The 11750-nt window shown below is 62.0% G+C and overlaps 1 protein-coding gene across 1 annotated transcript; it reads left to right on the top strand.

The window, feature by feature from the left end:
• Positions 1-288: 288 nt before the first annotated feature.
• On the top strand, positions 289-9625 carry LOC135892817 (guanylate-binding protein 1-like). The gene is made up of 9 exons (XM_065420613.1): positions 289-472; positions 580-707; positions 1906-2015; positions 2175-2368; positions 3814-4056; positions 4945-5219; positions 5690-5902; positions 7832-7934; positions 8488-9625. Exons 1-9 carry the CDS (start codon positions 298-300, stop codon positions 8916-8918), a joined length of 1872 nt encoding a protein of 623 aa, XP_065276685.1. The 5' UTR covers positions 289-297; the 3' UTR covers positions 8919-9625.
• The last annotated feature ends 2125 nt before the right edge of the window (positions 9626-11750 follow it).

Here is an 11750-nt window from a genome sequence, read left to right as displayed (position 1 = left end):
CAGAGAGGCTGAGCCGAAAGCCCTGTGAGTGGCATGAACTGCCTTGTTTCTAGTGTTGGCACGTTAACTCCGAAACCTAATGATGACACCGTGACCTATTTCACTGCTCATTCCAGCTATGGGTTGGCCCAGGCATAGCGCCTGAGGTTGGAGCCATTTGTTGCTGGGGGGGGGGATTTGGGAGAAACGCTCCCTTTGCGTGCGCCTCTGGGGCAGAGCGCCTTGGACACCAGCTGTTGACACCCTCCTGTCCTTCGTGCAGGGCTCTCTGCTGCTCCCTCTCTTTAGCCCGTGGCCATGGAGGGGCCCGTGTGCCTGGTGGGGAACGGCGCCGACGGGGAGCTGGAGGTGAACCCCGCAGCGCTGGAGATCCTGCACGGCGTAGCCCAGCCCGTGGTGGTGGTGGCCATCGTGGGGCTGTACCGCACCGGCAAGTCGTATCTCATGAACTCCTTGGCCGGGAAGCAGAGAGGTGAGAGCTGTCCCAGCCCCCTTCCCGTGGGCCCCGGGCTGGAGCCGGGAGCGAGGGGGCAGGCGTGCCCGGGCACTGGGTCTCTACCCCGTCTCCTCTCTCCCCAGGGTTCTCGCTGGGCTCCACGGTGCAGTCGCACACCAAGGGCATCTGGATGTGGTGCCTGCCCCACCCCCGCCGGCCCGGCCACACTCTGGTGCTGCTGGACACCGAGGGGCTGGGCGATGTGGAGAAGGTGAGCGGGGGGCGGCGGGAGGGGGCTGGAGGAAGGGGCTGTGCGGCCCTTGCCTGGGGAACAGATTCAGAGACCCCAAGGCCAGAGGGACCCTGTGACCATGTAGCCTGGCCCCAGGGCCGGTCTAAGGGGTAGACGGCTGGGTCCCGGCCTGGGGTATGGTACTCAAGGGGGTGCCCTGCCGGGACCTCCCACCCACTGGCCTGCCAAGGGGCTGGGGCAGCCAGGCAGGGGCGGCAGTGTCTGGAGGGGGTGGACGGACCAAGCTGCGGGCGGGGGGGGGGGGGGCAGGTGGAGCAGCCAGATGACTCCTCCCAAGTGGGGGTGCCCCTCCTCCCCCGCTGCCCCACTCCACTGCCCCCCCTGGGGGCGGAGCCGCCCCCCCAAGCTCGGACCTGGAGCCTGGCGGGCGGCAGGTTCTGATGTGGGGGTGTCCCCCTCCCACCCCGTGTATCCAGTCTCAGCTGAGCTGAGGGGGAGCTCAGGGGGGCCTGTCTGTCCTGGCACCTCTGGCCAGGGATGCCAACTGCAGAAAATTATTTTTATGGACAGTACAGAAAAAAATGACGGACGACCCCATCTTTTTACGGAAACATTCTTCCGTAATATAAAGAGCCAGTGACGGCCTCTCTGTGACTTACCAGCCGGGAGCCTGTGGGAGGCTGCTGGGCCTGGCCCGCTGTACCCCGACCCCCAACTCCCCCCCAGGGTTCATTCCGCTCCCTGCTCAAAACCGGTGCCCGATTCCCAGGCTGAATTTGCCGCACTTCACCTCCCGGCCGCTGGCTCACACCCCTTCCCCCTCTGCTCGACGCCCCGAGCAAATCTCTGCTCCCCACAGCCGGCCGGCCGGGGATCGCGGTGCCCCGGAGCCTGCCCTGGGCCCAGCTCAACAGTGGGAGCCCTGGCCTGGCTCGCTGTGGGGCAGGGCTTCGAACCTTGAATCGTCCTCGGGGCTCTGCTCCAGGCCCTCCCCAATGTATCACCAGCCGGCAGGGATGGCTGGGCCCAGATTGGGCACACATCCAGCGTGTCGCCTTCAGGCCAACCCCAGAGGGGAGATCCCCTCCCTGATCCCACTGGAGGGCCCCTGTTTGTGCAGCCCAGGCTGGTGCGCTCGGCCCCGGAGCAGCCCCCTCTGGCCCTGTGCTGGGCACCCGGGCTCGTGTTTCAGATCCAACCCCCCTTCGCTGCCCAGGGCGACACCAAGAACGACGCGTGGATCTTCGCGCTGGCCGTGCTACTCAGCAGCACCCTGGTCTACAACAGCAAAGGGACCATCGACCAGTTCGCCATGGAGCAGCTGCAGTATCCTTGTCGTGGGGGTGGCCCCTGGGGAGCATGGGGCTGGGGGCTCTGGGAGTGGCCCTTGGGGGATGTGGGGCTGGGATCCCCCCCCATTCAGTCCCATGCTGGGTGGTAGCACCCAGGCCTGGCCCCAGTTTGAGTCCTCAGCCCCCGGCCCAGCTTCGTGTCGGAGCTGACGGAGCACATCAAGGTGAAGGCGCAGGGAGGGGACGACACGGAGGAGGACACGGAGTTCGTCCGCTTCTTCCCCAGCTTCGTCTGGGCCGTGCGGGATTTCACGCTGGAGCTGAGGATCGAGGGGCAGCTGGTGACGGAGGATCAGTACCTGGAGCACGCGCTGGCCCTGAGGAAAGGTGAGCTGGGGTCCGCTGTGTGCGGGAGGGGCCCATCACCCCTGGTATCCTGCCTCCTCCCTGCCCCCGAGATCAGACTCATGGGCCCATCTACCCCGGCGTCCCGGCCCCTGTCACCGAGGCCCAGGAGCCCAGTGCGGTGCACAAACAGAACAAAGATACAGGCCCTGCTCCAAGGAGCCGACGGTGTAAGAGACACGTGGTGGAGATAGACAGATGTGGGGGCGCCAGGGGAGACGATAGGGCAACGTGATCAGAACGGCCCTTCTCGGCCCTCGCATCTGTGAACGTTCCTTGGCCAGGTCCAAATGAAACCCAAGAGCGAGGAGCGCGATTCCTAGGAACCCTAACCCTCTCCCCTAACCCTAATTCTAAGTGGCCTAATCCCAACTCGATCTGTCCTACCCATGTAAACCAAAACACCAACTCTAGGTGCCTACCCATAAGAATCCTAACCCTGACTCCAAGTGGCTTAACCATAGAAACCCTAAATCTAGGGCGGGGGGCCCTACTCACAAGTACCCTAAACTGCAGTGACCTACCTATAGCATCCCTGACCCTAAAGCAGGGAGCCCTACCCAATAGGAACCCGAATCCTAACTCCAAGTTCTCTACTCATCGGAAATCTAACCCGAACTCTCAGTGGCATAACCCATAGGAACCGTAACCCTTGGGCAGGAATCCGTACCCATAGGAACCGTAAGTGTCGGGCAGGGAGCCCTACCCGTAGGAACCCTAACCCTAACTCTAAGAGGCATAACCCATACAAACCCTAGCCCCATTCATAGGAACCCTAGTTCTAAGTCTAAGTGGCATAACCCATAGGAACCTTAACCCTAACTCCACATGGTCTACCCACAGGAAGCCTCCTCCCAACTCGACATATCCTACCCACGCAAACCCAGACCCTAACTCTATGTTGTCTACCGCCGAGCTCTGCCATACCGCTGGATAACGCGCAGGTCTCCGCGTCTCCCGAGCGCCGGGCGCCCCCGACCCCCAAAGCTCCCGCGCAGCGGTTGGGAGAGGTGTGTAGTCACGGCCGACCGTTTGGGTTTGGTGAAACCTGCAGATTAAGGCGCCATTTCGCAGGTTCTGGTTGGGGTTGTTGACTTGTTCTGTTGGGGGGAAAATAAATAATAAAAAAATCCAAAAAATTGGATTTTGTTTCTTTTGGTTTTAAATAACGTTTGGTTCCAAAATCTCCATTTGATTTTATTCCACGTCCCAACTCCAAACGTGTTTAAAAAAGGCCGGGATGAAAACATCACGTTTCCTTTGGCCCCAAAGTAGGGTTTTTTCAGCTTTTCATTTGCCAAAACTTCTCATTTTCCACCTGACCTAAGCCTGAATTTCCCCCTGACATTTGGAAGCTGCCAACGACCCAAACCTCCATTATTAGCGCAGTGCTGGGTGTAGCCCCCTGCTTCTCCTTGGCTCTCCAGGCAACAACAAGAAGGTGATGGAATTCAACCTGCCGCGTCAGTGCATCCGCAACTTCTTCCCCACGCGCAAGTGCTTCGTGTTTGTCCAGCCGACATCGCGGCAGGAGATGGGCCAGCTGGACTCGCTGCCCACCAGTGCCCTGGACCCGCAGTTCCTGGACCAGACCCGCCGGTTCTGTGACTACGTCTTCCAGTGCTCCCACGTCAAGACGGTCAAAGGAGGGATTCCGGTCAACGGGCGAAGTACGTCAGCCCCGCGGCTGCTCTGTGGAGACGCAGGCCGATGGCTTTGCCGGCCGATCTGCCCTTTTCGGCCGAGAGAAACCCAGCCCCGAGGAGGGGGGAATTCCCCCTGCGTGCGGGGGGCTATTTTCAGAGAGCATTTAGCAGGTGTTGGAGAATCGAACCGTCTGTGACACTGGGAGATCCCCTGGGTCCTTGGTCCCTCTCCCTTTGTCCTGTCTGGTGGCCTCCTTCTTGCCCAACACCAGGGGTGAAAGCAGAACCCTCCCAAGCAGGAGCTGTTAGCCCGGGAGCTAGCGAGACGAGGGTCCCCTAGCGGGGCTGTGACCGCTCGGATCCCCTGGGGATGGGCATGGGAGGATGGCACCGGTAACACACTCTGCCGTGGGTCGCACCTGGCCTGTAGCAGGGATGGAAACAGGGGCCTCTCCTGCATTAAGGGATCCTTGAGCCGCTCGGCTTCAGATTCGGCCAGATGCCGACACTCAGCCGCCTTGGCAAGCGGCCGGTTAAACGGCCCCGGCCCGGTCCCAGCTCTGCAGAGCCCTGCTGACTGCTGAGACGGTGCTGGCGTGATCCGCCGGTGGGTGGGCGTGACGGGTGCCCCTCGCCCCGGGCTGACCTGCTGTGGAGAGGAGCTCGTTCCGGGCCCAGCTACGGAGCCCTGGCTCTGCTCCGAGGACGCTTGTTCTGAGCCTCTTGCGGTTCGAATCCCAGATGAGCCCCATTGGACTGGGGTCTGTGACCAGAATAACCTCTGTTCCCCGGGGGTCAGCGCAGAGGAGAATCTGGGATACGCTCCCCAGCGGAGTCCCCGGGGTGCCAGGTGCTGTACAAATGTACAGTCCCCTCCCCCCAGCTCTTACCCCTCCCCCTTCCCTCGCGCAGGGTTCGGCTCCGTAGTGCAGAGCTACGTGGGCACCATCCGCAGCGGGCAGGTGCCCTGCCTGGACAACGCAGTGACCGCCATGGCCACCATCGAGAACGAGGCGGCCCTCAGGGAGGCGCTGGCTCACTACGCGGCCGGGATGGGGGGGCTGCGGCTGCCGGCGGAGCTGGCCGAGCTCTCGGCGGCGCACGGGACACACGAGGCGGACGCCCTGCGGCTCTTCATGCAGCGCTCCTTCAAGGACGAGGGGCAGGAGTTCCAGAAGCAGCTGGTGGTAGGTGGGGGCGTCCCGGGCCGGGCCCAGCAGCAAGGAGAGCGTTGCTGGGATAGATCTGCACTGCGAGGGGCCCGCTGGGCACCAGTGGTGGGTCAGGCCCCCTTTGTGCCCTGCGCTGTACGGATACCCGACCGAAACCTGGTCCCTGCTCCAGGAACCGTCCAATCCCCAGGTGACCGATTGGCCAATGGACCATTGGCTCCCCCAATCCTCCAATTGGCCAATGAATCTGTGACCCTGCTATCCTCTGATTGGCCAGTGGACCATTGGCCCCCTGTTCCCCCGATTGGCCAATGACCCTTTGACCCGCTGATCCCCCGATTGGCCAATGAGCCTTTGACCCACTGATCCCCCGATTGGCCAATGACCCACACTCGGGCGCAGGCGTCAGCCAGGGGAGGCGGGGGGCACCGGAATCCAGCCCCAGCCGTAGCTCTGCGATGGGGTTTCTCCCTTTCCGTGCCAAGGCCGGGATCACGGAGCGATACGCAGACATCCTCGCAGAAAACGAGGCCGTTTCGGAGCAGACCTGCCGCGCCCTGCTGGAGGAGCTCTCGGCCGCCATGCAGCAGAAACTCAGCGCCGGGCTTTACTCCCAGCCCGGTGGGTACCAGGCCTACGACAGGGACCAGACCCAGGTGGTGGAGAATTACCGGGCCAAGCCCAACAAAGGGGTCAAGGTGAGTGTCTGAAATTAGCCCCCTCTCCCCCCCCCCCCCCCCCCCCCCCGCGTCTCGGCCTGGCAGCTACAACAGCAACTGCAGCTCCGGGAGAAGGAGCCGGATTCCGCTCCGGCTTGTGTCTCGCCAGCAGAGCTGGTGCCTAAACCCCTGCGGCCGAGTCAGGCTTCCCCGCTTCGCTGAGGACAAAGCAGAGGGGCGACGGCAGGGAAAGGCCAGGGGGGAACCGGGGTCTGATCAGTGACAGATTCAGAGTTTGTGGGGCCCTGGGCTCAGCTTCATTTTTTGGGGGGCCCCCTGTGGGGGGAGCATTGTCTCTTATCTCCCTCCCCCCCGTTTTTCATTTTTTTCTCCATTCTCCTCCTGGGGCTCAGGGTTGGGGGTGCAGGCGCTGGGAGGGAGTTAGGGGGCAGAAGCAGGCTGGGGGTGGGGGTCTGGGAGGGACTTAGGGTGCGGGAGGGGGATCAGGCTTGGGGGTGGGGGGTCTGGGAGGGAGTTAGGGGGCAGAAGCAGGCTGGGGGTGGGGGTTGGGTGGGAGTTAGGATGTGGGAGGGGGCTCAGGGCTGGCGGTGGGGGGTCTGGGAGGGAGTCAGGGTGCAGAAGGAGGCTGGGGGTGGGGGTCTGGGAAGGAGTTAGGGTGCGGGAGGGGGCTCAGGGTTGGGGTGCAGGGTCTGGGAGGGAGTTAGAGGGCAGAAGCAGGCTGGGGGTGGGGGTCTGGGAAGGAGTTAGGGCACGGGGGGGCTCAGGGATGGGGCAGCGGGTTGGGGTGCAGAGCGCTTACCTGGGGCAGCTCCTGTTTGGTGCTGGGGGTGCAGGTGGCCCCGCAGCTCCCATTGGCTGCGATTCTCGGAGCCGCCTCCCCCCGCCAGGCAGGGCTGCCCGGAACGCGGGGGCTTTGGGGGCTGCAGCCCAGGGCACAGCCGGCGGCCGGAGAGAAGCATCAGTTTCCCCTTCAAAGCGCCGCATCTCTCCGGCCGGCTGCACGGCCGCCCCATGTCCTCCTGAGTCCTCCAGCAGCATTCGCGGCGCTCCTGCCGCCCGCACCGCCCGCCTGCTCCCCCCAGGATGCGGCTGAGTCTCCCTCCCTGCTCCCCTGCCCCCCACAGCTTCTCCCCCGCAGCCCCCCTCCCGCCGGTGCTGAGCTGCCCAAGTGCCCGGCCCGGGGGCCCCACGCCAGGGCACTGTGTGTTTCATGGTAAATTGTGACCTGCAGTCACTGTGGCCCATGGTGATGGACTCCGATCCCACGGGGGGAGTTGGAAAGGTCTCCCTTGGTCACGGAGCAGGAAGGCGCCGGGGGCAAATTCCCCCTAGGATCCTGCCCCGCTCTGCCTGGGCCCAATCCAAATCTTTCCATTGGCTGCGATGGGCTTTGGATCCGGCCCTGTATGAACAGCGACTGGGCCCTGTGTGAAATGACACCACATGCATCAGCGGTTCATCGATTCTCAGCGCACGAGGGGCCCCTGTGATCAGCGGGTCCGACCTCCTGCATAGCACCGGGCGTAGGACGTCCCTGAAGTGATTCCTGTGTGAACGAGAGCAGATCTCATAGAGAAACACCCACATTCCCCCGCGGGTGACAGCGTTTGCCTTGCGGGCCGGCAGCTCCTCTCGACCCGGTCGCTTGCTTTCTAACCCGGGGGTCTGGCGCACCGTGGGGAAGCCCCCTCCAAAGCGTCGATTTTCCAGCCCCGAGGGGATGAGGCGGCAGAGAGGTGGGATCAGCCCCTGAGCTGCAGCTCAGCTCCCATCTCCCCACCCCTGACTCCAGCCCCTGCGATCCTCCGTCTTCATGGGGGGAACATTTTGCCCTGAGGCGGAAAAACGTCCCCCTGTGAGGTCTGCTCCCCTGAGAAAGGAGGGAGCTCATTAGCATATTGATTGGAGCTCACGAATAATCCAGCACTTGGCCATCTCTGGTCCCAGGCGGAGGAGGCTCTGGAGCAGTTCCTGGCCGGTAAGAAGGCCGAGGCGGAGGCCGTGCTGAAGGCCGACAACCTGCTGACGGAGGCGGAGAAGCACGTGGCCGGTGAGACCCCACAAACAAGCCCCTGCCCCCTTTTCTTTGCAGCAGACCCAGTTTCCGTCGCTGTAGCGTGTCTGTGCAGCGCCTGGCGCCGCGGGGCCCTGGGCCGGGACTGGGGCTCGTGGGTGCTACGGCCATGCAGACGGCAAATAATACCAGGGTCACACGCTGCAGCGTCTGTCGGCCAAACTCATTGCACCCACCAGGAGCTCCCTGCACCCCCCCCCAGCAAACTCCCCGGGTGCCCCCTCCCAGCCCCCTTTATTTTAGAGATTCCCTGCAACCCCCTGCCCCTCCTCCCATGCCAGGTGCTCTGAATGCCCCTCTCTGCCCCCCATGCCAGGGGCTCTGTGCGTCCCCATCCAAACTGCCCTTCGAGCCGTGGTTAGGTAGGTCCCATGCTGAGATGCTGGTGTCAGGGGCTGGCTCTCTAGTTACCCGCCCCGTCTCATGCCAACCGAGTCAGGGGTGCGGGTTTGCGTGGTACCCGGGGGCTACTCCAGGTGGTTGGGGGAGGGGTTGTGCCTCTATTTCCCCCTTTCTTTCCCCCCGAAAGAGGAGAAGCAGAAGGCTGAGATGCTGGAGCAGCAGCGGAAGGCGGCAGAGGAGAAGCAGCTGCAGACGGAGCAGCTGATGAAGGACCAGGAGCGCAGCCACCAGGAGAACGTGAAGCAGCTGGAGGCCAAGGTGGCGGAGGAGCTGGCCACTGCCCGGCAGGAGGCGCAGCGGGCGCTGGAGAGCAAGCTAAAGGAGCAGGAGGCCATGATGCAAAAGGGCTTTGTGGAGAAAGCCAGGCTGATGGAGGACGAGATCTCGGGCCTCCGGCGGGAGATCAGCTCCGCCAGCAAGACCGACTTTCTGTCAAACCTTTTCGGCGCCATTGGGGAAGGGCTGAGAACCATCGCCAGCGTGTCCGATTTTCTGACATCCAGGCGCCAGTGGGGGAAGGGGACGAGTAACCCGAGTAAAACCCAGAGACGAAAGTAGCCGGGCCCCTGTGGGGTCCCCCCCGGCGGCAGGTCCCACAAACGCTGCTTCTCTGCACAACCGAAAGCTTCTGCTGACTAATTCCTGCGATCTGCCAGATCCCACAGCTACTAACACAGGGCCCGGAGCTGTCTGCAAAAGGAAGTCACAGGATGCCTGGGTTCTGTCCCCAGCTCTGGGAGGGGAGCAGGGCCTAGTGGTCAGAGCGGGTGGGCTGAAGCCAGGACGTCTGGGTTCTGTGCCCACCTCCTGCACTGTAATTCTGTGTAACTCTGTGCTGGGCACATCACTGTTCCGTGCCTCAGTTTCCCCTCTGTGAAATGGGGACCTTCCCTCTGGGTGGGGAGGATGAAGTGTTTGTTTGTTAGGTGCTGAGCGGATGGTGCTATCTACACACACAGTGTTAACACTGGGATCTCCAGCGACCGGCTCCGATTTCCTTGCATGCCCCTATGGCCGTGTAAATGCAACCCCACTCCCAGGGCCCTATCCCTGCCGGCGCTGTAACGGGGCTGCCGGGTGTCTAGGGAGAGGCAGCTGTGGGGATGTCTCCTTTCCCCGGCTCAGCATGCTGAGAGCTGGGTCATTATCCCCCCGTCTGTAACGGAAGGGGCCGGCAGGTGGCTACAAACTCCCCAACGCCTGTATCTCCCTGCGCCGGGAGACGCTGCGCCCTGCAGCCCGGGTAGGAATTAAACAGGTTTGCATGAGCTGGAGCAGCCCTGTCCCAGTGTCTTTATTAATGACATCTCTCACTCTCCCTCCACCTGCAAATCTGAGAAAAGAGAGCCGGAGGGGCTATTTTTCTCCTCCAGTGGAAGCACGCAGCTGTCCCATGAGGCTTTGCAGCATTAGATCCCCCTTACACATAGACAGATATCGATATGGAGAAGATTCTACAATCAGAGGCTAAATGGAAGGAGCAATTAAGCCCCTTCATGGAGTGAGATTGCCAGAAATTAGAGAAGCCACTGTCCAAGGCACTGGGCCACAGGCGAGGCTAGAGCAAAAATTAAAGGCAGGTAGTTCCCCTGGTTGCCAAGGCAGCGGCTGAGGTTTCAGGCTGATGTGTCCGTGGGTGTTTAGAGTAGAAGATCTAGGAGAAAGGGAAAAAAGCAATGGCGAGCTAGCGTGACCCCAAGCGGGAAGCAAAGGGACAACTTCTTGGGCACAGATCCGGCTGGAGAGAGACGCTGGGGATGTCTGAGCAAGGAAACTGCCCACTATTGTACGTCTCCACTGCGGGCCGGGCAGCAGGCCTGGGTGGGCGTTCGTTGTAAAGACACAGGATCGCACCCAAGGACAGACTAGACTCGTAGCTTCGATTTCTCCTCTTAATAGAAACAGAGTGCCCGTGCCCAGAAGCGCAGCAGCAGTTTTCTGAACGGCAGCCTGGCAGGCTCTGGGGTCCTGCAAAGATCCAGCGCTGGGCGCGTGTTCCCACGGTTAATCACCCACCCAGTTAAATATATTGGTCTTATTTCCAGCTGGAACGTGTCTGGCTTTAACCCCCAGCCGGCAGTTCTTGTCCTGCCTTTCTCCACCCGCTCCCAGGCAGGGACTCCGCGGGGGCGTCAGACGGCAGGACGCCCACTCCTGAGCGGGGGCGGGGCGGAGTCTGGGCATTTAACTCCAACTGCTTTGACCAGAACACCCCGAATGTGCACCAGGGGCTCTGTCTGCAGAGCCGGGCGCGGGCACTGCCGAGCCTGATGAGAAATCCGCTTTTAACGGAACGCTCTGCACAGCTGAGGTGTGTGTGTGTGTGTGTGTGTGTGTGTGTGTGTGTGTGTGTGTGTGTGTCCCTGCTGCCCCCTGCTGGAGGGGCTGAGCCCTGCTCTGTGTGTGCGCATCTACCGGCACAATGAAACATCCGTTGTGGTGTTCGCAAGTTGTAGGTTCACCCCAGCTGCTGGCCTGCAGAGGGCACCTGGGGGTGTCTCTGACCCCTCTCCCCTTAAGACACTGGGGCTGATTTTCAGACTGGACAGGTGCTGTGGGGGCTCAGTCCCACTCCCCAAACCAGGCCGAGGGGGCAAATTGCCAAAGGGCTTTAGGCACCTAGTGGGATGCTCAGCCCGGCCTGAGGCGGTTGGGGCCAAACGCCCCTTGCTCTCGCTGGGCGTGCCGGGGCAGACCCGGCCCAGGCAGTTCGTACTGTGCTGCGTTAGCTCCCTGGACAGCACACGCCATTCACACTCAGGGTCCGTCTACACTGGGATGGCAGCTGTGGGGCAGACCCACGCCAGCTGTGAGGTAGCTTATGCAGTTAAAAATAGCTGGGAATCTGCCATTGCGCCAGCACCGTGGCCTTTATTATAAGTAATCAGGGGCCTGAGGCTCGGGGACCAGGCCCTGCTGCTCCTGCTTCCCAGCACTTAGGGTCACTCTGACCGGGGCACAAACCTGTGGCCTTTAGAGGGCGTCGCACCTGAGGACAGCTGGGCTGAGCCGGGTGTAACGATGCTGGCTTTGCTGGGACACTTCTGAGAGTGTCCATTCAGGACAAATCGCTCAGAGCAGGCCAGTTACAGCCGCAGGCTGGGGTTTCTCCACCTCTAAGGCACCAAACCAGCCAGACTAAGAGGACTTTGGTCTCACCCCACTGGCTAACCACGAGTCACACAAGCAATTCCCTCAGACACTCCAGTTTCCCAGTATCCCCACCAGTGCCACTCGTCATGGGGACAGATGGTTATGAAAACCAACACCCCAGTAAAAGGAAAAAGGTTCTCCCTGTACAAGGGTTTGTCGGGACTCGACCCTCTGCGGGGCGGCGGGGAGCCACACCGGCTCACTGCACACAGTTGACGTTGGGGAATTAGTCTGGCT

The sequence above is a fragment of the Emys orbicularis genome, chromosome 20 (assembly GCF_028017835.1).
Source record: "Emys orbicularis isolate rEmyOrb1 chromosome 20, rEmyOrb1.hap1, whole genome shotgun sequence".
NCBI classification, from domain to species: domain Eukaryota; kingdom Metazoa; phylum Chordata; order Testudines; family Emydidae; genus Emys; species Emys orbicularis.
Note: the sequence above shows the minus strand (reverse complement) of the source record. Positions and strands in the feature narration are given on the sequence as shown.

Coding starts and splice junctions, on each gene's coding strand:
- LOC135892817 (XM_065420613.1), top strand. CDS start 298: ATGGAGGGGCCCGTGTGCCTGGTGGGGAACGGCGCCGACGGGGAGCTG. Junction 473..579: donor CTTGGCCGGGAAGCAGAGAG/GTGAGAGCTGTC, acceptor CTCTCTCCCCAG/GGTTCTCGCTGGGCTCCACG. Junction 2,016..2,174: donor TTCGCCATGGAGCAGCTGCA/GTATCCTTGTCG, acceptor CCCCCGGCCCAG/CTTCGTGTCGGAGCTGACGG.